Below are 23888 nucleotides of genomic sequence, written 5' to 3'. Positions count from 1 at the left end.
TGCATCAGAGCTGGGCTCTGTCCCACAGGAAAACTCTGCTTGAGGTATTAAAGGACTGAGCTGGCATCAAACTTGGTGACACACAGGACAAACTTGCTGGGGCTTTCAGCTTTATACAACTGGTGAGTTATCAGTTACTTCTTTAAAAGATTGTCTGTAATTTCAGGTTTGTTATCTTCCCCTGGGCAGCAGCAGTGGCTGTTCCCTGCTGTCACTCTCTGAAGGGACAAGGGGGTGATGCTGCCCCACTAACACCAGTGCCAGCCCCAGCACAGACTGGTTTGGCATCTCAAACCTACAACAGCAATGCAACTCAAGCAACTGGGATCAGGACTGAGTCTTTAAATAATTCCATTTAATCAGACTAAGTGTAACTTTATCCAAGTAGCTTCTCCCCAGTAGGAGTTACAGTGCACGCAGAAGCAGAACGGGAAGCTGAGCTCTACGCCCAGCCCCTTCCCCAGGCTCAGGCTGGTCATCCAGCCTTACCAGCCCCTCATCCCTGCTCCACCACTGCCTCGGGAACACCTCGGGCAGTCCCTGCTCCAGTTGGGTGTTGGCAGCCCCAGGGAGGAGCCGCTGGCGGGGCCACCTGTGAGTCTGGAGCTGGGAGGGGACAGCAGGGCCCGGCCCCTGCGCAGAGCCGACCAAAGCCACCTCCAGCAGTCTCGGCAAAAGGAGGGACGAGTCCAAAGCCAGCAGCACTGGAGGCTCTGCCCTTTATTTCAGGACAGGGGCTGGGCCCTGGCCAGCAGCTCGGGCCTGAGGGGGCTGCGCTGCTCCTCCGCCGCCGCCGCCTCCACGTCCGCCATGACCGCGGCGTCCCAGGCCAGGCTCAGCAGGGCCGAGGGCACCTGGGCACGACAGCAGCACTGAGCACAGCCAGGGGAGGGTGCCAGGAGTCCCGAGAGCCACCCAGTGCCACCCCTGCCTGGGGCAGGGACACCTCCCGCTGCCCCAGCTTGTGCATCCCTGGGCACTCCCACATTGCTCTGCTCCCAAGTGTGGAACAGCCTGTGAGCGTTCACAAAGCTGGGACTGCTCAGACTGAGAAGGACAAGGCTGGATTCTGCCAGCAGCTCCTTTTAGGGGATGCTAATTTGGGCTTTCTGTTCATACCCTCCCTCACCATCGCTGCCTTCCCTCTTTCCCAGCCCCTGACAGCTCTGTGCTCCAGGAGGAGGACCCTGCACTTCCCTCCACACCTCCAAGCCCCCAGGTTAACTCCTTTGTGCTTAAAATGAGGGGGCAGAGCACAACTTGGGGCTCTAAAAGAACACAAACTTCCCCCCCAGCTCTGAGCAGCAGAAGTCTCTGACAGCCTCAAGATGCTCTGGAAGGTACCAACAATAATTTTTTTCACTCACCAACCCACATTCATTGAAGGCCAAGTTCTCATCAGTCAGTTTGAGACCTCCAGGTCCCAGGAGCTCAAAGGGCAGCCAGTCATCTCTGAGTGCTTCTCTCACAAAGTTGTAGAGCACAGACACTGATTCTCGGGCATAAAAAGTCCCTGCCATGAGAAAACAAGGTGAGAGAGTCTGGCATTTACCAAAATCTAACCTTTTGTGGTCGGTTCCGTGGGGCTTCACCCACTGATGCTGACTTGATCAACGACTTCCCTGCCACACAGCCAGCCTGATTTAACTGAAAACTATAAAAGCAGAATCCCCAAAGAAAAATACTCAATTGTTGGGAGCCCCTGCCAGCCTGTAACAAAGAGCTGGGGTAGCCTGAAATGATTTCCAGAGTTCTGTAGGAAAATTTGAAGAGGATTTCTGCTGTTGTACAGTCTGACATCACACAGGCAGCCTCACGCTGGCTGCTGTCACACTCTGATCTAATGAGTCCAGCTTGGGAAGAGCAGACTTTAATTAATGATGCCTTGAGATTCTTCCCTCTCTGTCCAATCCTGGCTTAAAATCCCAACCCTGAGCAGGGAGAGGGTTTGGAGGTGGGAAGAGTTCATGGGGAAACATTACCCTGCTGTGGTTTTGGGGCGGTTTATCCCACCAGCTGCACTCAGCACCTCCTCCTTACACTCCAAGGAGCCTCAGCAGCTTTTGGAGGTGCCCGAAGGAAGGGTTGAGGAGTCCCCCTTACCCTGGAGGATGTATCCATCGGGGAAGCGCACCCTCAGCAGCGTGTAGTTGTACTTCCTCATCTCCCTCTGCTCGTCCTTCTCGCGCATGGCTCTGGTCCTCAGCATCGACGCCTTCTCCACCGCCTCTGTCCTGCGGGCACAGACCCTTGTAGCGCCCGAGGAGAGCCACCAGCTGCTGTGCCCTGGCCCTGCTGCTGTGCCCCGGCCCTGCTGCTGTGCCCCGAGCCCTCACCGGAGCCGCTGCTCGCGGCGCAGCTCCTCTGCAGTGAGGCTGAAGAAGTCGTGGGGCAGCTCGAAGCGCGCGGCCGCGGGCGAGGGGTGGAACACGGCCAGCTGCCGGTGCAGCTGCGCCCGCACGGGCTCCGAGCTCAGCAGCTGCTCCTTGTGCTCCCTCAGGTCTTCCAGCCTGCCCAGCACCTCCTCCTTCAGCACGTAGAACTCCTCCGTGGTCTCTGAAAAACGCAAGGATGGGGCGTGAGGCTCTTGGTCTTTAGGGCAGTGACATGGGGACGAGGAAATGTCACACTGGGACAAGGAATGTGCAGGCTCAGAGGGTGTTTTTGTTCCAGCCTCGGAGGAATGACCTCTTTGGAGCTGTCAGCAAGCAGAGCTGCCCCCAGCATCCCCCAAACTCCCCCTGACTCCACATTAACGAGTTCTTGCCTTGTCCTGGAACAGGCAGTGTTTTTGTCTCAAACCCGACAGCCTGGAAAAATTTGTGTGTCCCTTCCAAGCAGCTTATCCTCTCCTGGAAGAAAAGGACAGAATTTAGGTGGAGTTTGCTCCAAGCAAGGGCTTTCCAAAGCTGAACAGCTGTGGAGCCTGAGCTCACCTGAAACACCTTGTTCTGCAGTTTGATTTTCCGGTATTTCTCCTCCTCTGGATGGAGATAGATGTTATCCAGGTACCTGCAGGAAGAGGAATGCACTGCCTGGATCAAAGCAGGACCCTCCAAGGTCGAGAGAAAAGAGAGACCTCACAGAGGAAAAAAGCTGAGAAACCCAGGAAAATAAAATACATAAATGTTTTGGGGCCAAACTGAACAACCAGCAGCTCCCAAGCCTCTTGGATTAGTGGGACCAACTCCTCCAGGTCAACTGTCAAATTGGGTGGTTCAGGAGTTCCATTTTCTTCCGAAAAAATGAGTTTGCTAGAAGCAGAGCAAGCAAACCCAGCAGGGAAGGGATGAGCTGCCCGTGCCCTCGGTGACACTCACTTGGCCATGGTCTCCACGCACAGCCGGACCTTCTCCCGGTCCTTGTTGAAGGTGTGGATCTCCATGATGGAAGCAGCCACCGGGTCCACGGAGAAATACTGGGGGAGAGGGAGAGAAGCTGCTCAGGGAGGAGCTGACCCCAGCCCAGCTCAATTGTTCCCCGTTCGCTGGGCTAGAGATGATTGAACAGGTGAAGTGAAATTGTCCTGGGGGAGATTTTACACGAAGGAGGTGGAGAGTTGGCAAGGTCACTGCTGAAGGGGACCCACAGCACAAAAAGGAGTTTGAAGAGGGAAGGGAAGGAGTTTGAAGGGAAGCACTCACTGCCTGGATGGCTTCTCGGAGCTGCTTCTCCTTCTGGTCTTTCCTCACAACAGTACCAGTCAAGGGGCAGATGAAATAAACCCCTGAGACAGAGGGAGCAGCAGCCCCTTCCTCCTCCTGCTCCTGAAGGAGATCAAACCAAACTGAGCATGGGGAGGTTTTGGTGGGGATTATGTTTATAAATCCTCTCAGGATAAGGAGAGCAGCCCCAAGGGGGGCTTAGCAGGGAATGGCAGCATCTCCCTCACCTTTTCCTCCATGGAGAGCCCCTTCTCGCTGGCAGCTGCCTCGGCCATCAGCTCTTTCCTCACTACAACACACAAACTTCGGTTGGAGTGGAGGCTCAACACATTCCAGAGCCTTTTGGACAGCTCAGCGCTGCCCTGAGAAGCAAACACCTGCCCAGGTGTGGCGTCCCAGCCCAGGGCTGCGCATGACCCCATTTCCAGGACAGCTGCCCCAAAACAGGCAGGACGGGGAGCCGTCCCCGGGCGCTTTTCCAGCCGCGATTCCCGCGGCCGCTCCTACCCTGGTTCCTGATGGCCTCCTGCGACGCGGACGGAGCCTTTCCTGCCTTGGGCTTCACCTCCAGCCGGGCCAGCGCCGCGGCCGCCGCCCTCTGCGCCTCATCCGTCGGGGCCTGCCGGGGCTTCGGGGCCACCTCGGCTTTCGGCTTCTCCCGGGGGGCCCTGGCACGGAGGACACGGCTCGGGTCCGCCCGTGCGCGCCCGCCCGCCGGCGGCACCGCGGGCACGGGGGAAGCGGCGCTCGGGCCCGGCGCTGTCACCGCTCCCTCCCCGCGTGCCCCTCGCGCCCCGGGCAGGTACCGGCCCCAGGGCGGGCGGTACCGGCCGCGGAGGGTGCCCGGGGATGGCGTTACCGGCGGTGGCGTAACCGGAGGGTCCCCCCAGCCCGTACCGGGACGGCTCCGAGAGCTTCTGCCCGGGCCCCGCTGTCTTGAACTTCAGGTCGGCCTTGATCTCCTGGAAGAACTTGCGCATGGCGGTGCCGGGATGGGACCGGGCCGGAACGGGAGGAGCACCGGGACAGGAACAGCACCGGGACGGGAGCAGTACCGGGATGGGAGCGGGGCCGCCGCGCCCCCCCCGCGCTTCCGGCCCGCCCGCGCCGTCACCGGAACGGGGCGGGACCGGCCCCGCTCGGGCGGCGGGGGGGCGAGGGACACCGGCACCGGCATCACCCGGAGAGGGACCCGCGGGACCCACGGACCCCGGAGAGGGACCTACGGACCGCAGAACGGGACCCACGGACTCCGGAGCGGGACCCACGGACCTCCACAGAGCCCCGGTTGCATCCCTGGAGCCCCGGCGGCACCCACGGAGCCTCACGGAGCCCAGAGCGCCCCAGACCTCCCCCCCAAACCTGCACCCGCGGCCCCACGGAACAGCCTCAGCTCGCCGTAGCCCGGGAGCAGCCCCGGTGTGAGCAAAGCAGGGCGAACGGGCAGCTCCGGAGCTGGGACACAGCCGGGTAAAGCTCACGGACAAGGAGCCTCGTGTCTCCCATCCCTGGGAGATCGACCGAGGGCTCCAAACCTGAGGATGCACACAGTGAACATCCCCGCGTGTTTTACGGGTTCATTTCCACGGCACAGCTCCTGCTCCCCCTCCTCTGGGACACACGGGACACTCGCAGCCGAGGAAGGGGCTGCGACTCTCGGCATCGGGCGGACCCCACTCCGAACGGGGCTGTCGGCACCTGGCACTGCCCCTCCGGTGGCACCGAGAGCCGGGAGCAGCTGGATGAAGGCTGGACACACACCCGGTGGCACCGAGAGCCAGGAACACCTGGATGAAGGCTGGATACGCACCGGCATCGCCAGTGGGAGTCACAGACTGAGACACGGACCTGCCCTCCAGTGACACCTCCATGGCACAGGACAGGCTGAGGGGAATGTACAGAGAGAGCCCTGACGCTGCTGGGATGTGGCAGAGCTGGGATACAGCACGGCCAGGATGTGGCACAGCCCGAAATATGGCACAGCTGGGACACGGCACAGCCTGGGACACGGCACAGCTGGGACACGGCAAGGCCAGAATATGGCACAGACTGGATGTGGCGTGGTCAGGATGCAGCATGGATGGGATGTGGCACAGCAGGGACGTGGCACAGCCTGGCAGGAGCGAGGCCTCACTCACAGTGTGACAGGGAGCACTCCCAACACCCCCGCAGCACCTTCACGATTTTCCCTCCTCACACACCTCCCCCCAAGCCCCTGGGAATAAGGAGTTTCTCCCCAGAATCAGGGCTGTGGTTTGGGTTTTGCAGCCCAGTGTGGGCAGGGACTGTTTTCCTTTCCATGACCTTGCAGAGAAGCCGGTTTGGGTTAAAAGCGGGTTAAGCCCCAGTGCAGCTCCCAGGCCAGCTGCACAGTGTTTGCTCCAGCTTAGCCAGGCTCAGCCCGACTTTGGAACCCGCTGGGTCAGATTCCCCCCATGTGGCCCCAGTGACTCTCCTGGTGGCCCTGTCCTGGGCCAGAGACATGGCCACCCACCACCCTCAGCTGTCCAGAATGAGTTTGGAGTCCCAGGATGGCCCCAGGGCCAGGAGCCACATCCCCAGGCTGGGGGCTGAGCTGGGGGCAATGGATGGGGCAGGATCAGCGTTTGTCCCACCCATAGCCCTGACCCTGTCCCCACACCCTTGTCCCCCACAGCGCTGTCACCCTCCCATAGTCCCCAGCCCCCCCATAGGTCCCAATTCCAATCCTTGTCCCCATCCCTGTCCCCCCTCAGGCCTTGTCCCCATCCCCGTCCCCCCCCCGCCCCCCAGCGCCCCCCGCTTCGGCGCCTCCGGCGGCGCGGCCCAATCCCGTTATCCCGCCGAGCCACCGCCTCGCTCCTATTGGTCGGATAGACTGAGCGACGTGCGGTGGAGCCAATGGGCGGCGCGGTCGCGACCGGGGGCGGGACATCCTGCGTGCCGTGCGGTGCGGGCCGCCCCCGCCGCCTGCCCGGTGCTGCCGCGGCCTGGGCTGGGCCTGCCCGCGCCCGGTGCCCCCCGCGCCCGCTGCGCCCCCCGGTGCCGCCATGCCACACAGCTTCAAACCCGGGGACCTCGTCTTCGCCAAGATGAAGGGCTACCCGCACTGGCCGGCCCGGGTGAGACCGCGGGGCCGCGCCGCGGGGGGACGGAGCGGGAGGGGGGCGGGGGTCCCGGACCGGGATGGGGGCGGGATCGGGAGGGGGGACCCGAGACGGGATGGGGACGCGTACCGAGCCTTGTCCCCGGAGCGGAGGCCCCTGCCGGGATGGAGATGCCATAACGGTACCTGTACCGGGATGGGGATCCCGCACCGGGATGGGGACACGGTACCGGTGTGGGAACACGTACCGGGATGGAGATGCCATAACGGGACCCGTACCGGGACGGGGAGCTGGTACCGGGGTGGACATGCTGTAACGGTACCTGTACCGGGATAGGAGGCTCTGTACCGGGTGCAGATGGGTGTCCCGTTCGGGACGGGGGACCCAGTTCGGTGTCTGTCACGGAGCCGGTGGTGGCCTGAGGGACCCGTCCCAGCACACAGACCGGGATGTGGGGTCACCCCCCAGCACCTGTACCGGATTGCGATGTCCTGTACTGGGATGGGGCCCGGTACCGGTGCGGGGTGTCCCATTCTGGGATGGGAGCTCCCATTCCAGCCCCTCCACTGGCATGGGGGCCCAGTACTGGAATGGGGTGTCCTGTACCGGAATGGGGACCCCACATGAGCGGCTGTGCTGGGACTGGGGTCCAGCACTGGCTCAGAGATCCCCTATGGGAACTCATGTCGGGGTGGGAGCTCAGCACTGCCCTGGGGGGCCTGGGCTTCTGTCCCTTGTTGGGGACAGCGAGGGGACACTGTGGGCGTGACATGGACGGGAGGCTGCTGTGAGCGCTCACGGTGCGGGATTAGCGGGTGCTGCTGCGCTTTGGGGGGGTTATTTGGGATGCTGCAGCCTTTGGGGAGGGGGACAGCTGGTGCCACCGGCCGGGTGACAGCGTCGTTCCGCGGTGCTCCGCGACAGCAGGAGCTGCTTTGGGATGTGCTCAGCTGGGGGGTGCTTGGGGGCTCTGTGGGGAGCAGCGAGGGCACGGCAGGTTCCCGCACTGCCCTCGGATGGGAAGAGACTGGCAGGTGGAACCGTGCGGGCTCGGGGAGCTCAGGGGGCCGGAGCTGACACCGCTTGGCTGCACCTCGCCGAGAGACCGGGACTGCCGCTCCCGCCAGGACAGCCCCTCTGCTTTAGCTCGCTTGCTTTCTGGGGAAGGGTACCCCCGCCCCGAAGACCTCCCCAGCACCCCCTGCTCACCCCGAGGCTCTCCCTGCCCACGGCCCAGACGCCCGGAGCACAGAAGACGGGGGTGTCCGGCCGGCAGCGGGGCCTGCAGCCAGGACGGACCCTGCGGCCGCTCGTCCATCGCCCCCGCCCGCGCTGCCGGGCCCGGCCACCGACCCCGGGGGAGTAGCACAAGGCCCGCGTTGCCCACGAGACCTCGGTGCCGGATCCTTCCCGTTTCTCTGGTAGAAATCCCGCAGGGACTCGGACCCGTAGCCAGGGCCCCGTCCGGGTGCTTTCCTGCCGCGCTTGGCTCCAAGCGGGTGCCGGACCCGACGCCGCTTGCCGGGGCTGAGGACGCGTCACGGCTGTCTCTGACCTCCTGGTGCTTTGGGTTTCCTTTCAGATCGATGACATCGCGGACGGCGCCGTGAAACCCCCCCCGAACAAGTACCCCATCTTCTTCTTCGGCACCCACGAGACGTAAGCGCTGCCTCGCTCCCCCCGCCGGGCTCTGCCTCCGCTCCGGCCTCACCTCTGCTTTGTCTCTCTCCAGCGCCTTCTTGGGCCCTAAAGATCTGTTCCCTTACGAAAAATACAAAGACAAATACGGCAAACCAAACAAGAGAAAAGGCTTCAACGAGGGCTTGTGGGAAATCCAGAACAACCCCCACGCCAGTTACAGTGCCCCTGCGGTGAGTGTGGGCTGGGCAGGGCCTGGGGCTGCGGCCCCTCAGTCCCCCCGAGTCGCTCCTCCTGTCTCTGCTTCTCCTCGCTGCTGTGCCGATTGCTTCCAGCTTCCAGCTTCCAGCTTGGCTTCCTTGGGGTGGAATTAGCTGCCCTCTGCTTGCCTGCCCTCTCCCTTCCTCAGGGAGTCTGCTCTCCTCATCTTCCTCCATGGAGGGGTTTCCCTCAGGCTTCCAGGAGCACTGGAAGTTGGTTCCCACTTGCTCTGGAGGAAGGCGCTTCTGCCCCGTTGTCACGGTGGAACTGGGGTTGTGCTTTGTGCCGCTTGCCCAAAATCACGGAGATTTTATTGTCAGAGCAAGAACCTGAGGCTTGCTTGTCCCTGGCTCCTGGATCTGCTTGTGGACTGTTGGGAAGTCCCCTTCTCCATCCATTCCTGAGGTTCCTGAGCCCTCCAGCAGGATTTGGAGCGAGCTGGGCCTGGGAACAGCTCTTTGTCAACTTCTTGTAGGAGCATCTCATGACCATAATTGGGATCCAGTTTATTCTGTAAAGATCATCACAGGAGGCGTCAGCTTTGTAGGCCATGGGGCTGAAGAGGCAGAGGAAGGTTTGTAGGGTGAGCAGCAAGGTCCAGGTGGTCCCTGGAGGTCAGCAGGTGCAGGGAATGAGCCCCCCGGGCCGTGCCATGGCCGGGTAGGAGTGAGGGTCTGGTTTGAGGGGCAGGGATTGGGAAATGTTCCACCCAAAACTGGATGTAGGGTAAGGTGAAGCTGTGGAGGTGCTTGAAAACCTGGAGATTGGTGATGGCGAGGGAGGCACCACCTGCCATGGCCAGGAATCTGCTGGGAACTCCCATCAGGGACCCATGAGGGACCCAGCAAGGCTGAGGGTTCACCAACACCCACTGCATCCTGTGGGCAAAAGGAGCAGGAGAAGACACTGAAGTTTCCTTGGCTTTGAGACCTGAGTGAAGCGAGGTGCCAGGAACAGCCGAGGGTGAGGAGAGGCTTCCCAGCAGCTGGAAGAACTCAGCTCTGGGAATGTCAGTGCTGCCACACACAGAGGAGCAGCCCAGAAGATGAAGTTGGGGTGTGATGTCCTGTGCGAGGAACCTAGAGACACAAGAAGACCTTCAGGGAGCAGGACACAGGAGATCCCTGTGGGAAGAGCACCTGGACTCCTTGTGTGGACCTTTCCCATGGGGAAAGTGTGTGAAGAGCACAGGAAGAGGCCTGATCCGAGTGGAGGTGGAAGGAGAGGCTGAACCCGGGCACCCCGGCTTGTCTGGCGCCGTCAGGGCAGAGGAGGGCTGGGCTCTGCTCCCAGCTCCAGGCTGCTCCAGGGGTTTTGGCAGGGCGTGAGGACGGGGGGCAGTGAGGCAGCAGCATGCCAGCAGTGTGTCACTGGTGCTCTCTGTGGGGCTGTGGGAAGGGGGCAGCGCTCCCCAGGCAGGGTCGGTGCCGTTACCCGGGGCTGCCCCGCAGGGATCCGTGCTGGGAGGGGAGGCTGCCCTGCGCTGCTCCGCACACCCAGCTCTGCCCTCCTCCACTCCCCACCCTTGGCGCCCCCCTCTCTGTCCTCTCCTGGCCCCCCAAATGCCCCAGAGCCCCCCTAACCCCGCTGTCCTCTGCTGCCTTTAGCCCGCGAGCTCCTCGGACAGCGATGTCCCCGACAACGACCCCATGGCGGGCAGCGACCCCGGGGACGACGACGACGACTCTGCCATGGCCGCGGGGCCCACGGACAAGGTGGACAGCGACGAGGACTCGGACCGAGGCAGCGACCACAGCGGGCTCAAGAGGAAATCCCTGGCCATGAAAGTGAGTGTGGGCTGGGGACAGGAGGGTGGCCCAGCCAGGGGACACTGTGGCTCCATCACGGAGCTTTCCTTGAAGCCGCCTCAGCAGAAGTGATGGAGAAACCATGTGCCTCTGGATTCTCCAGTGGGAAATGGGGCTCAGCGTGGTTTGGGGGTCTCACAGCTGTCTCATGGTGCCTGTGGGATGCCTATCCTGGCTGGGTTTGCAGCTTGGAGGAGGATCCAGGGCTGCAGGTCTGAGTGCAGCTCTTGCAGGGCCCGTTGGGAAGAGTTGGAGAAAGCCCTTCCCAGGAAGCATTTGCTTTCCAGGGAGGATGGAGAAGGAATGGGCTTCTCTCATCTTGTCACCTCTCCTTTGCCAGATGCCTGTGACAAAACGGCCTCGGAAATCCTCCAGTGACTTGGATCAGGGCAGCCCCTCTGTCACAGAAGAGGAGAACTCAGAAACATCTTCTGAGTCGGAAAAAAACAGTGACCAGGTGAGAGGATTTTGGGATACACAGAGAGGGTTGTGGGGAGAACATCCCTGTGGGAGTGGGGCAGAGGCTGGAGGGAACCTGACTGGCTTGATTCCATGGTGACACTGTTCCACATTTCCTCATATTCCTGTTTTCCTCCAGGATTTCACTCCTGAAAAGAAGCCAGTGGCCAGGGCTCCACGCAGGATGCCAGCAGCGGGGAGGAAGAAGAAGGTAAAGGACCCCAAATCTGAGGAAGGCTGGAGAGGAGCCAGGGTCTGCACTGTGGGGAGGGGGGAGTGACGGGGCTGTGTCCTGGGCTGGAGCACCTGGAGGGACCTCACTGAGCACTTGGTGACCTGTGGGGGCTCTGGGTGCTGGGTTTGGGGGTGTTGCTGGGGCTGGGGCAGTGCCACCCCACAGCCACCCTCCATCCCAGCCCTGCTCTCTGCCTGCAGAAAGTGGAGTCTGGCTCTGACTCTGACTCCAAAGTGGACTCGGATCTGGAGATGGGCAATGCCACCATGGACATGACCAAGTCGGACTCGGACTCGGACTCGGATGTGTCGGTGAAAAAGGCACCACGGGGCCGCAAGCCAGGTACCCTGGGGCTGCTCCTGCTCCTGCCACCACCTCAGCACGGGACTGTGGCATTCCCAAGGCTCTGGGGTTCCATCCCAAATCCTGGGCACATCCTAGAGCCCCTCTGCTTCTGGAGCTCGGGGCTGCTTTAACAGATAGACCTGCAGGGCTCCTGCTGAACATGTCCCTGTTGTCTTGCAGCTGAGAAACCCCCTCCCAAGCCCCGGGGCAGGAAACCGAAGCCAGAGCGTGTCCCCAGCAGCTCCAGCAGTGACAGGTGAGCTCAGCAGGGACAGTGCCACCCTTGGGCTGGGCCGGGGGTCACGCAGGGGTCCCAGCCTGCCCTGTCCTGGCAGTGACAGCGACAGCGACGTGGATCGCATCAGCGAGTGGAAGAGGCGCGACGAGGAGCGGCGGCGGGAGCTGGAGGAGAAGAGGAAGAGGGAGCAGGAGGAGGAGATCCGGCGGCTCCGGGAGCAGGAGAAGGAGGAGAAGGAGAAGAGGAAGGAGAAGGCAGAGAAGGGCGAGGAGGTGCACTCGGACTCGGACAGCAGCGCCGAGGATGAAGCGGCCAAAAAGGGCCGGAGGGGCCGGGCCAAGGCTCCGTCCTCCTCGGACTCTGAGCTGGAGCAGGAGAAGGAGGTGAGTGCAGAGCTGTGGGGCCTGGGGTGGATGGACAGCCTGTCACCTCCCTGTCAGGCCATCAGGGACCTGCAGGAGGGGCAGGGACCTGCAGGAGTGGTCCTGGGTTAGCCTGCAGCTGCCCACGTGGTGTTGGGAAGGGTTGTATCCATCCGTGGAGTGGGAGCTCTTCCCCTGGCCCAGGATGCCTCATCCAGCTGTGGGTCTCACATCTGGCACAGGGTGCCCAGAGCAGCTGTGGCTGCTCCATCCCTGGAAGTGTCCAAGACCAGGTTGGACAGGGTTTGGAGCACCCTGGGACAGTGGAAGGTGTCCCTGTGTCCCTGCCCATGACACGGGTGGGGCGGGGTGAGCTTTGTGTTCCCTCCCAGCCCAAACCATTCTGTGATCTCCAAGATGCTCTTCCCCCACAGTCAGGGGGTTTGCTGCACTGTCTCCCTGGAGCTTTTGGGAGCATGTAGGGTGACTGTGTGCCATGGGGTGATGCTGTGCCATGGGATGATGCTGTGCCATGGCAATGGGGTGGCCACAGGTGCCGTTGTGGCGTGGCTGTGGCTCTGTCTGTGCTGCAGCAGGGAGGGCTCTGCTGCTCTCCCTGCATTGTTCTCTCCTCCAAGGTAAAGAAGCCGGCGAAGAAACAGCCCTCGGAGTTGTCAAGGAAACCAAGCCAGAAGGAGAAGAGGGGCCGAGCAGAGGAGAAGCCACGGAACAAGTCAGCATTTCCACACCTCGCTCCCTCCCCTTTCCTCCTGGCAATGGGGCTGGTCCTGCACAGCTCCAGCCCTGGCACCCCGGGGTGGGCATGGGGCTCCTGGGGCTGCAGCACCTGCAGAGGGGCTGGGCCTGTTCCTCCCCTCCTCCTGAGCTGAAGGGGCTGCAGGAGCTGTTGGGGGTTACCAGGATGACACTCGTGGTGTTTTCTTTCTCGTGGGGCTTTTCCTGTCTGCATTCCTGGGAAGCTGGGGCACAGGGGAGCTGTGACCAGGGTGGAGGGGTCTTGGATGCTCCAGCCAGTGCCATCCCCCTTGTTAGCCCAGTGCTGGGCAGAGGGATCACCACAGCCATCTTCCCTTTTTCCTTCCCTTCACACAGACCTCTCAAAGTGGAACGAGGCCGGAAGAAATCTGACCCGATCCCTGAAAGGAGGGTGGAGAAGAAAAAGGGTGAGAAACCCACTGCTTCCCATCACAGAGGGGAGGAGAGAGAGGAGAGGGCTTCAGGGTTGGTTCCCCCATCCCTGGGACAGGGAGGGATCAGTGAGGTCGTGCCAGGGTTTTTCCCAGCACTGCTTTGATCACTTCCCTGCATCCCCTCCCTGTCTTGGCACATCCTCTCTAGAGACATTCCTGGGGCTGGGCTCAGCTTTGAAAGTGCAGGAGGACACAAAGCCCTGCCTGGGAGTGATTCCAGGCCCCAGAGCAGACCCTGGGCTCTGCTGGTGCCCTGACATCTCGAGCTGTGTCTCTCTGTCTGCTCCAGAGCCCACAGTGGAGGAGAAACTGCAGAAACTTCACAGCGAGATCAAGTTTGCGCTGAAGGTGGATAACCCGGTGAGTGCCTGGCCTGGGACATTCCTGCTCATGCTTGCCCTGCTGTGGTGCCCAGGAATGCTCCTCCTCCTCCCTCTGGGGGTGCTGGGAGGCCCCAGGTGCCCCCAGGGCAGCTCCTGACCCCGCTGCCACCCCTGCAGGACATCAAGCGGTGTCTGAACGCGCTCGAGGAGCTGGGCACGCTGCAGGTCACTTCCCACATCCTCCAGAAGCACACGGATGTGGTGGCTACACTCAAGAAGGTAGAGCAGAGGGCTGAGGCCTCCCTGGGGCGAGCAGGGAGCCTGCCTGGCCCAGCTCTAAGGGGGTCCCTCCTCCTCCTCCTCCTCCTCCCGGGGCAGATCCGGCGCTACAAAGCCAACAAGGACGTGATGGAAAAGGCGGCCGAAGTCTACACCCGGTTGAAGTCGCGTGTGCTGGGACCAAAGATGGAATCCATGCAGAAAGCCAACAAAGCTGGGCCTGAGAAGGACAAGGGGGAGGCAGAGAAGGGCCAGGAGAAGCTGTCGGGAGCAGAGACACGGAATGAGAAGGGGGAAGAGGAGACAAATGCTGGTAACGTTCCTGGGCATCCCTGAACATCCCTGCCCTGTCTGGGCAGGTCACAGCCCCCTCCTCGGGGCACGCCCTGTCCTGCTGGGGACACAGCACATGGGGAGGTGGCTCTTGGCCTCGTGCTGGAGGGATCAGCACCTCCAGGCCCTGCTTTGCTGCAGTGCCAGGAGAGGGAAAGGGTTGGATGGGGAATGCAGTGAGAGCAGAGGGCAAACCTCAAACCCCACACCCGGGCTCTGGGGGCCTCCCCTGCTGCTTTTTTGGCTCAGGACAGCTCCTCCCTGCCAGCCTGAGCTCTGGTCCAGGCATGGAGGAATGTGGAGATGTCCTTGGGCACTGGCTCAGGCTGTTGCACAGGGAGTGGTGACTGGGATCTTCCACCCTCGGAGCCAGGTCTCTGCCTGGGGCCGTCCTGGTGATGCTGCAAGAGCCTTCCCAGAGGAACTGACAGGGAAAATCCACCCTGATGGTGTCTCTGGGCTGGGGGATGGAGGTTTTGGGGCCCTTCCTGCAGCTGTGGGGGTCAGGCCAGTACTGGGGTCCACCCATGTCTGTGGTCATGGATCCTCAGTCCACGAGGGGGTCCAAGAGCCTGAGGCTCTCTCTCTTCCCTTCAGACCTGTCAGGTCCTGTGAATGGTGAATCCCTGTCCCAAAAGTCAGAGGGCACAGAGGAGAAGGACAAGAGCCAAGGGCCAGGAGCTGTGGAGCTGGAGGCACCCACAGAGGAGCCCCACAACAAGTGAGTGTGGGGGGCTGGGGGCTGCAGGGATCGTTTGGGGACATCCTGTGGGTTGTGAAAGGGTTCTCCCAGCTTGGCAAGGAGCTGGGATGTGGGAGAGGGGCCAGGGGAGGCAGAGGGGCGGGGGGCTGAGCTCTCCCTGCCCCTGCTCTCCCCCAGCAGTGTCCAGGACTATCCCAAGGCCGGGCCGGAGCGAGCTCGTGGGGAGTCGGAGGCTGCGGATGAGGAGGAGGAGGAGGAGAGCTGAGGAAGCAGCTCCCACGTGGAGGAGGAGGAGGAGGAGAGGCTGTGAAGGGAGAGCAGCCTCTGCCTCATCTCCTGCCTGAGTCACTTCCCTCTGTCCCACCGTAGCCGATGTCCTTGGTCGTGTCCCGTGTCCCGTGTCCCGTGTCCCGTCCCTGCGGAGGCAGCACCCGCGGGGGGGCTGTGCTGGTGTCTGTATTTGTCCCCTCCCCCTTCCCCTGTTTTTAATTTTTCGTTTTTTTTTTTTTTTTTTTTTTTCCCTCCTACCTAATTTCTTGTGATTTCAACCGACATGAAATGAATATAAAGGGTTTTCTAATGAAAAGCACAAGGAACCCCAGTGTGACTTTCTTGAGGCTGGGACGAGGGGAGAACCTCAACCCCCTGCCCAGGGCTGGAGAACACCCCATGGGTCCCCGAATTCCCTCTGACCAGGGTCAGGCACTCAGGAGCTGCTCCAAGCCCCTTTCCCCACCATCACAATCCTCTCTCCATCCAGAGGCAGCTGCTGGAATTGGATCCCTCTGCCCCAGGAGTGGCAGCAGGGCTGGGCACCAACTCCTTGGGGTAAAATAAGGGTAAAAAGGGTGTGAGCCTGGCACCATCCTGCCCCTGCTGGGCAGCAGCTCAGTGGTTTTGCTGTGTTGCAAGGCTCCCGAGCTTTTGTCAGAGTCCAATAAAGAGCTCCCGGCCCCGCCTGCTCTTTGTGCCCGAGCCCCGGGCGAGGATGCCCCGACCCCCCTCCCCTGCAGGCTGCAGTAACTCTGCCCTGGGGACACTGGGCTTTGGCTTTTTCCAGGGCCGATTTCACACTCGCTCCGTAAACAAGACCTAAATAAAGCCCAAACCATGCCCAGCGCCTCTTGCCCAACTGCTGGAAGTGGGAGGTTCCCTCCAGGACCCCGCTCCTGATCCCGCCGCCAGCTCCTCTCCTCCCAGGGGCAGGGACAGGCTGGGGAGTGGGGGCTCAGGACATGGGGGTCCCCAGCTCTTGGGGAGGGGGTTGTTCCTCCAGAGCCCAATTCCTCCCTCCCACACCCCCAAAGAAACCTCAGTCGAGTGCAAAACTAACCAGAGTTTATTGCTTCTTGTGCTGTTGTGACCCTACAAGGGTGAGAGTCGAAAGGCACCGAGGACACGGGGGACCCCCAAGAGGCACTTGGGGCAGCCAAGGCACACAACTGCAGGTCCCCAGCAAGGGGACAAGTGACAGAGCTGGGGCAGGCAGGAGGGTCCCCACAGAGACAGGCACAAGGTGAGGGGTGTGTAGCAAAGACTCCCAACGAGGCTTTCTGGGGAGGGAAGCAGCCCAGCGTCGCTACTCCGCCTCCGGCTCCACCGGGCGCTTGCCCGAGGGGGCGAAGGGTCCCACCAGCCACGTCAGGGGCGTGTTGAAGGCCACTTGTTCCACCAGCTCGTCCATCAGCAGCCGGGCTTGGGCGGCGTGGTCGCGGGCCCGGGCCAGCACGGGGCCCGTCGCGTCCTGCAGGGAGCGGAGCGAGCCCAGCGCCGCCCGCAGCCCCTCCACGTTGTGCCGCACCTGCCCCGCCTTGTCCTGCACGGCGGCGGGGAGGCCCTGCAGGCTGCTCACCAGCGGCTGGCAGGAGCTCTGCAGCTGCTGGCTCAGGCCCTGCAGCATGCTCACCGTGCCCGACTCCACCGCCTGCGGGGGGACACGGCGGGTGAGGCCCTGGGGACGCCTTGGTCACCCCGGGCACCCCCTGCCCCGCTCCTACCTCCGGTGGCACCTGGTCCTTGCCACCATCCGGCTGCTTCTTGCTCCACTCCAGCCACAGCTGCTGCAGCTTCTCCTGCCCTCCCTGCAGCTTCTGGTCCACGCCTTGCTTCAGGGTCTCCACCTGGCAGAGGGGCACAGCCCGGCTGGGTGGGGGCACCACGGGGGCACACCCCGGGGTGGCACAGGGGGCGCGGGGCCGGGTCTTACCAGGTCGAGGGTGCGCTGGAGCTGGGCCAGCAGGTCCTGGCAGCTCTGGCGGGAGCTCTGCAGTTTGCTCAGGGAGTGCTGGAGCGCTCGCTGCCGCACCTTGCTGGACAGGGAGCCCAGGCGCACGAAGTAGCTCTGCTGCTGCCGCTGCTGCTCCGGCTCGAAGCCCTCCACGGCCGTGGCCAGCTGGGCTGTGGGACGGGAGCTGCTCAGGGGGTGCAGCAGCACCATCAGCACCCCTCAGAGCCTCCCCTGCTCTGCCCAGGCTCTGCCCACCCTTCTGTAGGGTTGGGATCAGCTGCTCACCCAGCTCCCCATCTGTCATGGGCAGGTAATGGTCCACCAGCTCCTCCGACTTGCCCAGCACGGAGTCCACCCCGCTGGCCACCATCTGGCCCACGGTGCTGACACCGCTGCTGACCGCTGACCTGGTCATCTCCACGCCACCCTGCACTGCCCCTTTGGTCATGTCCATCACACCGGTCACTCGGCTGGCCACCGCGTCCTTGGCCCCGGTCACGGTGCTGGACACTGCATCCCTGGCCCCAGACACCGTGCTGGACACTGCATCCCTGGCCCCGGCCACGGTGCTGGACACTGCATCCCTGGCTCCGGCCACTGCATCCCTGGCTCCAGACACCGTGCTGGACACTGCATCCCTGGCCCCGGCCACGGTGCTGGACACTGCATCCCTGGCTCCGGCCACTGCATCCCTGGCCCCAGACACCGTGCTGGACACTGCATCTTTAGCCCCGGCCATTCTGCTGGACACTGCATCCCTGGCCCCGGCCACGGTGCTGGTCAGCACATCCCTGGCCCCCGTCACCGTGGAGGTCACCAGCAGTTTGGTGTCTGAGACGATCTGGGCAGACACACAAAGCTCTGTTAAGCACTGGGGGGGGGGCCCAGGTGTGCTCCCCAGCCCAGCCCAGCCCACCCTGGTACCTTCTGGGGGGGCTGCTGCAGGATGGGCAGCTTCTCCTCCAGCTTGTCCAGCCCCTTGCAGGCAAATTCATTGGCAGAAGAAACTGGAATTGGAAGAGGAGGTGGGTTTAGCACCCTGCTGCCCTGCAGGAGCTCTGCCAGGCCCAATTTTCCATCACCCCAAAACTCAGGGTGTGCTGCCCCCACATCTTCCAGCTTCTCCAGCTCTTTACCCCTCAGCCACACAAACCAGAGACACAAAACCAGGTCCCGCCTCTCCTGGTTCCTCACGAGAGCTCAGTGAGAGCCACTTTTGGGGTCCCCCATCCCCATGGGGCGCTGCCCCTCTCGCTGCACTCACTCTGGGGCTCCAGCCGGGTGAGGAGGGGCTGGGCCCCGCTCACCGCTGCCGCCGTCAGCGTCCTCACGCCCTTCTCAGCCACATCGCAGACGGAGCGCACGTAGGGGTGGCTCTCCTTGGTGCAGGTGTAGGCGGAGGACACCATGTCGTAAGCTGAGCTCACCAGGGGCAGGTTGGCCACGCGCGTCCCGATGCTCTGGGGGCCGCAAGGGTTCAGTGTGAGCGTGGGGCTGAGGGACCCCCAAACCTCACAGGGTGTGGTGCGTGTTCCCAACAGCCCGGGGGCGGTTTGGGGGCGCTCCCGTGGCTCTCCAAGCCCATCGGAGGGTGGGAGGACCCCGATCCCCGGCTCCAAACAGGGACCCCGTGGGTTGTGCCCAAATCCCCCGCCCTGCCCGCACTGACCTGCTGCTCCTCTGCCTTGGGCTGCGCCGGCGTGGGCTCGCTGGTGGCCATGGTGGGTCTGGGGGCACAGACGGGACCGTGAGCGGGGCCAGGCCCCCCCAGCGCCCCCTCCTGCCCCTCCTGCCCCCCGTTACCGCCCCCGGAACGGGGCAGCTCCCACGCGGTTGGGAAATCCCGGAACAGGGGGGTCAGGGGCACCGGGACCGGGACCACGATCGGGATCACAGGCGGGATCGGGACCGGGATCGCGATCGGGACCGGGATTGAGACCGGGACCGGGACCGGGAGCGGGATTGCCATCGGGAACAGGACGGGGATCGCGATCGGGAACAGGACCGAGATCGCGATCGAAACCGGAATCGGGATCGGAACCGGCACCGGGATCGCGATCGGAACCAGGATCGCGGGCCGGCCCCGGATCGTGCTCACCGCTGGCGGCTGGGGTCGGTCCTGCTCCGCTCGGTTCGGCTCCGGGCTCGGCCCGCTCCTCCCCGCCGCCCTTTATAGCCCGGAGCCCGCCCCGAGCGCATGTGACCGGGGCCGCCCAGCGGGGCCGGCCCGGGGCGGACCGGGAGCAGCGACCGGCGGGGAACGGGAGGGCAGCGACCCCCGGGAACGGGAGGGCAGCGAACGCCCGGGAACGGCCTGCACCGAGTCCCCGGCACCGATCCGCCGGGACTGGGCTGCACTGAGCCCCCCGGGACCCCCCATTCCTCGGTCGGTGCTGCACTGACCCCCCCCCGGTACCGGATCCCCGAGACTGGGCTGCACTGAGCCCCCCGGGACCGCTCTGCAGTGACACCCCGAGCCCGGAACCACAGAACCCCCGCCCCTCCGTGGCACCGATCCCCCGGCACAGACCCGCCCCGACCCTCCCAAGCCCGGGGCTCCCGGTGCTCCCGCACACCTGGCCCGGTGGAGTTGGTCAGGCTGGCCCCGGTGGGACGATGGACGGTCCCGGAGCTCCCGGTGTCGCCCCGCGGGTGCTGTGACCCTGCTGCGCTTGTGACGTCGGGGATACCCCGGGCAGGCCCAGCCCCTCCACGGTGACAAGTGGGACAAAGTTCAGTGCCACACGGCCGCGGGGCACAGTCCAGTCCAGGTGTCCTGGCACCTTGTGGCACCCTCCGTCCCAGTACCCCAGGGAACCCCGTCCCACTGTCCCACCCTGGCACCCCCTTATTGAGCCCCCTCGGGGTTGCCCCCGGCTCTGCCGCCCGTTCAGAGCCCCCCGTGAGCCCGGCACGGTGGCTCTGCCACAGCACTGCAGGCTCTGAATCATTTTAAGGCCAAAAAAGTTGTTTTCTTCCTCTTTAAACCGGTTTGAAGCTGTTAAGACACAAAATTCCAGTATTCCCGGGGCTTAGGGCAGCGCTGGATCCCAGACGGGCTCACGCTGCGTCCTCCACGCGCCACCATCCCCACAGGAGGGGCAATGGGGTCCCACGCCGGGTCACCAGCTCCCTCACCCCTCGTTCCTGACGGCATTGGGGCTCATGCCCCCGGGCGGGTGCCCCCGCTCGGCGACACCTCAGTGGCGGCCGCGGAGCTGGGGGGCAGCGGGCACCCGGCGCGTGCCCCCCGCGGTGACGCAGCCCTCCCACTTGGACATGTCCACCGGGGCGTCCTCCGGGCACTCCACCAGCGCGGGGGCGAAGGGCCCCAGGAGCCAGGGCAGGGGCGTGTGCTGCCCCACGTGCTCCAGCAGCCCCTCGAGGCCGAGCTGGGCCCGCGTCACCGCCTCCCTGCTCCGCGCCAGCACCGGCCCCGACAGCTCCCGCAAGGAGCGGGCGCTGCCCAGGGAGGCCTGCACGCCCTCCACGCCGTGCCGGACGTGTGCCGCCGTCTCCTGCACGCTGCTGGGGAACGCCCGCGCGCCCGCCGCCAGGTGGGAGCAGGCGGCGTGGAGCTGCTGCAGGAGCCCCTGGAGCATGGCCAGAGTCCGAGCCTCCACCTGCGGGGTGGGCAGAGGGCAGCGGGGCTGGGGGTGATGGGCCCCAGCCCTGCCTGGATGGAGCCGCAGCTGGATGGAGCCACAGCTGGATGGACCCCAGTCCTGCCTGGATGGAGCCACAGCTGGATGGAGCCACAGCTGGATGGACCCCAGTCCTGCCTGGATGGAGCCACAGCTGGATGGAGCTGCAGCTGGATGGATCCACAGCTGGACTCCGTAGCTGGATGGAGCCACAGCTGGATGGAGCCACTGCTGGATGGACCCACAGCTGGATGGACCCATAGCTGGATGGACCCACAGCTGGATGGATCCACAGCTGAAAGGACTCACAACTGGACTCCATGGCTGGATGGACCCACAGCTGGATGGAGCCACAGCTGGACTCCATGGCTGGATGGATCCATAGCTGGATGGACCCACAGCTGGATGGACCCACAGCTGGATGGACCCACAGCTGGATGGAGCCACAGCTGGACTCCATGGCTGGATGGATCCATAGCTGGATGGAGCCACAGCTGGATGGACCCACTGCTGGATGGAGCCACAGCTGGACTCCATGGCTGCTGCTCCACCCCTGCTCCAGGTGTCCCCACCCCAGGTGTCCCCTCGCCACGTGTCCCCACCTCCAGGGACTCAATGGCCGCTGTCCCCACCCTCTCCAGATGGTGCCATCTGTCCCCCCCGGTCCCTCCAGCCCGTACCTCGCCGTCCTCCATGGGCACCGCGTCCTGCTGGCTCCACTCCAGCCACAGCTGGTGCAGGTGCTCCCGGGCGCTGTGCCAGGGCCCGTCCGTGCCCTGCTGCCCCTCCTCGATCTGGGGGGAGGTTCAGCCAGGTGGGAGCACGCCTGGGGGTGCCCGGGGCCGGCACGGGGCTGGCACGGTCCCTGCCCCACCCTTACCAGCCGGATGACGTGGTGCAGCTGGCCCAGGAGCCGCTGGGCACGGAGCCGTGCCCGCTGCAGGTCGCCCAGCGAGCGCCGCAGGGCCCGGTGGGGCAGCCTGGCCGACAGGGAGCCCACGCGGACAAAGTAGCTCTGCCAGCGCCTCTGCCGCTCCTGCGGGGCCACCTCCGTGCCCGTGGTCACCTCCGTGCCCGTGGTCACCTCCGTGCCCCTGGTCACCTCTGTCCCTGTGGCCACCTCCATGCCCCTGGTAACCATTGTGCCCATGGTTACCTCCATGCCCGTGGTCACCTCCATGCCCGTGGTCACCTCCGTGCCCGTGGTCGCCTCCGTGCCTGCTGCCGCTGCCACTGTGGGAGCAGGGGTGAGAGCAGCGTGGCTGGGCCATCCTGTGCTGGGCACTGGAGCCCAGTGTGAGCACCCACAGGATGCTTGGCCACCAGGTCATGTGGAGATGCCACCCTGAGCGCCAGGTGGCCTCTGCGGTCACCTCAGCTGTGACATGGGGCCAGCTCTGCTAATGTCACCCAGTGGCAAGCTATAAATACCCAGGCGGGCACACGGGACTATATTTGCTCTTGGGTTTCCAGGTGAGAGTTCACCCAGTGCCATCCCGTGTCCTTCAGACAGGGCCTGGCCCCTGCCTGGGGTCACGGTGGCCTCACTGGCACCACTGTGGGACCACCACCATGCACGGCCAATGCCAGGGTGAGGGCCCCAGGAGGGCTTGGCACTGGGAGGTTTGGGCACGGTGGGCACTCACCCAGCTCCCGGTCCATCCCGGGGAGGTACCGATCCAGCAGCTGCTCTGACTTGCCCAGCACGGTGCCCACGCCCGAGGCCAGCAGCCGCCCCACGCGGGTGCCAACCACGGCCCCGAGCGCCGAGCGCGTCCTCGCTGCCACCCCGCTCACTGTGCCCGACACCAGCGCCCTGGTCCCGGCCACCACCTGCAGGGGACGGCTCAATGACAGCTTGTGCCCGCTGCTCAGCCACCCCGGAGCCCTGCCCGTGCCCCCTGGGTGGCATTACCCTCTCGGGGGGCTGCTGCAGCACGGGCAGCGTCTCCTCCAGCTTGTCCAGCCCTCTGCAGGCCAACTTGTTGGCGGTGGAAACTGGGGATGTGCAAAGAGGTGAGTTCAGCATCCTGCTGCTCGCAGGAGCTGTGCCAGGCCAGGGTTTGGGGTACCCCAAAACCTGTGGGGTGCTTCCCCTCCAACCCTCCGGCTTGCACAGCCCTGTGTTTATTCACTGCTGATACAAAATGGAGATGAGAAACCAGGTCCTCCCTCTCTGGTTCCTCGGCCAGTTTTGGGGTTCCCCCGGCCCCGCACTCACTCTGGGGCTCCAGCCGGGTGAGGAGGGGCCGGGCCCCGCTGGCGGCCGCCGCTCTCAGGGTCCTCAGGCCGCTCTCGGCCGCGCTGCAGACGGAGCCCACGCTCGGGTGCCGCTCCTTGGCGCGCCCGTACGCCGCGGCCACGGCCCCGCAGGCACAGCTCACCAGGGGCAGGCTGCCCACGCGGCTCACCACGCTCTGAGGGGGGGTGCGGGACAATGACATGGGGTCCCCAGAGCCACCTGCAGCCCCCCGAACCCTCCGTGCCCCCGTACCTGTGCGTCCGGCCCGGGCTCGGCCGGCACCGCGGCGCTCTCGGCCGACATGGCAGCGGCGGCTGGAGCAAGGAGAGGGAGATTTTGGGGGGAGATTTGGGGGGCCGTGGGTGGGTGAGACTGGTGGGGACCCCCCCCCCCGTGGATGACACCCCCAGCACCCCCCAGCCCCTGCTCCCTGAGAGCCACCAGCTCATCACCGCAGTGGGAGCGGCCGGCGGGTTCTGGGGGGCTCTTGGGGCTGTTTTGAGGGGTCTGAGAGGGGTTTTGGGATGGGGTTGCCCTCCTCCCCTGGCAGGAAACTGGGGGGACCGGCTCCCCTCAGCTCCTCTTGGGATCCCCACCCTGTCTTTGCGCCGGGGAGGGGTTTTTGGGTGATTCAGCGAGGTCAGACGGGACGGGTCTGTCGCAATCCCGCGCTGGGGATGGGGACGTGCCGCCCGTCAGCGCCGCCTCGGCCGGGGCAGCCCCGGCAGGGAACCGAGCCCCGGCAGCCCCCCAGGACCCTCGGCAGCCTCCCTGGGACCCCCGGCAGCCCATCCAGACCCCGGCAGCCCCCCCGGACCCCCGACAGCCC

The 23888-nt window shown here is 64.2% G+C and overlaps 4 protein-coding genes across 12 annotated transcripts; 1 reads left to right on the top strand and 3 right to left on the bottom strand.

The window, feature by feature from the left end:
• Positions 1–338: 338 nt before the first annotated feature.
• UBXN6 (UBX domain protein 6) lies at positions 339–4757 on the bottom strand. Its single transcript, XM_063161134.1, has 11 exons — positions 4563–4757; positions 4173–4333; positions 3893–3954; positions 3645–3767; positions 3321–3418; positions 2937–3012; positions 2768–2852; positions 2337–2556; positions 2104–2234; positions 1368–1513; positions 339–854 (listed from the first exon to the last, which is right to left on the bottom strand). The coding sequence occupies exons 1-11, from the start codon at positions 4643–4645 to the stop codon at positions 726–728; spliced, it is 1314 nt and encodes a 437-aa protein (XP_063017204.1). The 5' UTR covers positions 4646–4757; the 3' UTR covers positions 339–725.
• A 1880-nt stretch (positions 4758–6637) lies between these two features.
• HDGFL2 (HDGF like 2) lies at positions 6638–15538 on the top strand. 4 transcript variants are annotated; one of them, XM_063161128.1, is made up of 16 exons: positions 6638–6766; positions 8334–8410; positions 8484–8622; positions 10258–10437; positions 10799–10915; positions 11057–11128; positions 11353–11494; positions 11678–11753; positions 11833–12118; positions 12736–12830; positions 13211–13281; positions 13598–13668; positions 13809–13910; positions 14010–14223; positions 14841–14964; positions 15127–15538. In XM_063161128.1, exons 1-16 carry the CDS (start codon positions 6695–6697, stop codon positions 15209–15211), a joined length of 1923 nt encoding a protein of 640 aa, XP_063017198.1. In that variant the 5' UTR covers positions 6638–6694; the 3' UTR covers positions 15212–15538. The 4 variants fall into 4 exon arrangements, with proteins under 4 accessions (XP_063017198.1, XP_063017197.1, XP_063017200.1 ...); XM_063161127.1 differs by having other exon boundaries at positions 15124–15538; XM_063161130.1 differs by lacking the exons at positions 8334–8410; positions 8484–8622 and having other exon boundaries at positions 6652–6766.
• Positions 15539–16267: 729 nt separating this feature from the next.
• LOC134420782 (perilipin-3-like) lies at positions 16268–19989 on the bottom strand. 2 transcript variants are annotated; one of them, XM_063161133.1, is made up of 9 exons: positions 19750–19989; positions 18843–18900; positions 18438–18633; positions 18098–18180; positions 17874–18014; positions 17459–17732; positions 17153–17343; positions 16944–17066; positions 16268–16870 (listed from the first exon to the last, which is right to left on the bottom strand). In XM_063161133.1, exons 2-9 carry the CDS (start codon positions 18891–18893, stop codon positions 16526–16528), a joined length of 1404 nt encoding a protein of 467 aa, XP_063017203.1. In that variant the 5' UTR covers positions 18894–18900; positions 19750–19989; the 3' UTR covers positions 16268–16525. The 2 variants fall into 2 exon arrangements, with proteins under 2 accessions (XP_063017203.1, XP_063017202.1); XM_063161132.1 differs by lacking the exon at positions 19750–19989 and adding an exon at positions 19272–19331.
• Positions 19990–20123: 134 nt separating this feature from the next.
• Positions 20124–23276, bottom strand: LOC134420778 (perilipin-3-like). 5 transcript variants are annotated; one of them, XM_063161123.1, is made up of 8 exons: positions 23039–23276; positions 22733–22815; positions 22464–22650; positions 21920–22050; positions 21698–21865; positions 21169–21611; positions 20956–20982; positions 20124–20849 (listed from the first exon to the last, which is right to left on the bottom strand). In XM_063161123.1, the coding sequence occupies exons 1-8, from the start codon at positions 23259–23261 to the stop codon at positions 20234–20236; spliced, it is 1878 nt and encodes a 625-aa protein (XP_063017193.1). In that variant the 5' UTR covers positions 23262–23276; the 3' UTR covers positions 20124–20233. The 5 variants fall into 5 exon arrangements, with proteins under 5 accessions (XP_063017193.1, XP_063017191.1, XP_063017194.1 ...); XM_063161121.1 differs by having other exon boundaries at positions 21698–22050; XM_063161124.1 differs by lacking the exon at positions 21698–21865 and having other exon boundaries at positions 21866–22050.
• Between the last annotated feature and the right edge of the window lie 612 nt (positions 23277–23888).

The sequence above is a fragment of the Melospiza melodia genome, chromosome 7 (genome assembly GCF_035770615.1).
Source record: "Melospiza melodia melodia isolate bMelMel2 chromosome 7, bMelMel2.pri, whole genome shotgun sequence".
Lineage (NCBI taxonomy): Eukaryota > Metazoa > Chordata > Aves > Passeriformes > Passerellidae > Melospiza > Melospiza melodia.
The sequence above is the reverse complement of the archived record's forward strand: the minus strand, read 5'-3'. Positions and strand labels throughout refer to the sequence as shown.

Bases quoted from the DNA above. Each gene is read 5' to 3' on its own strand.
- HDGFL2 (XM_063161127.1), top strand. From the start codon at position 6,695: ATGCCACACAGCTTCAAACCCGGGGACCTCGTCTTCGCCAAGATGAAG. The intron at 13,282-13,597 runs GTGAGAAACCCA...TGTCTGCTCCAG, and splicing joins GAGGGTGGAGAAGAAAAAGG to AGCCCACAGTGGAGGAGAAA. The intron at 14,965-15,123 runs GTGAGTGTGGGG...GCTCTCCCCCAG, and splicing joins ACAGAGGAGCCCCACAACAA to CAGTGTCCAGGACTATCCCA.
- LOC134420778 (XM_063161121.1), bottom strand. From the start codon at position 23,261: ATGTCATTGTCCCGCACCCCCCCTCAGAGCGTGGTGAGCCGCGTGGGC. The intron at 21,612-21,697 runs GTAAGGGTGGGG...ACCTCCCCCCAG, and splicing joins TGCACCACGTCATCCGGCTG to ATCGAGGAGGGGCAGCAGGG. The intron at 20,850-20,955 runs GCAGGACTGGGG...GGCTCCATCCAG, and splicing joins CCAGCTGTGGCTCCATCCAG to GCAGGGCTGGGGCCCATCAC.
- UBXN6 (XM_063161134.1), bottom strand. From the start codon at position 4,645: ATGCGCAAGTTCTTCCAGGAGATCAAGGCCGACCTGAAGTTCAAGACA. The intron at 2,235-2,336 runs GTGAGGGCTCGG...CTGTGCCCGCAG, and splicing joins CGCCGCGAGCAGCGGCTCCG to GACAGAGGCGGTGGAGAAGG. The intron at 855-1,367 runs GTGAGTGAAAAA...TGTCGTGCCCAG, and splicing joins CCTTCAATGAATGTGGGTTG to GTGCCCTCGGCCCTGCTGAG.
- LOC134420782 (XM_063161133.1), bottom strand. From the start codon at position 18,893: ATGGCCACCAGCGAGCCCACGCCGGCGCAGCCCAAGGCAGAGGAGCAG. The intron at 18,634-18,842 runs GTCAGTGCGGGC...TGCGGCCCCCAG, and splicing joins CCAAGGCAGAGGAGCAGCAG to AGCATCGGGACGCGCGTGGC. The intron at 18,015-18,097 runs GTACCAGGGTGG...GTGTCTGCCCAG, and splicing joins TGCAGCAGCCCCCCCAGAAG to ATCGTCTCAGACACCAAACT.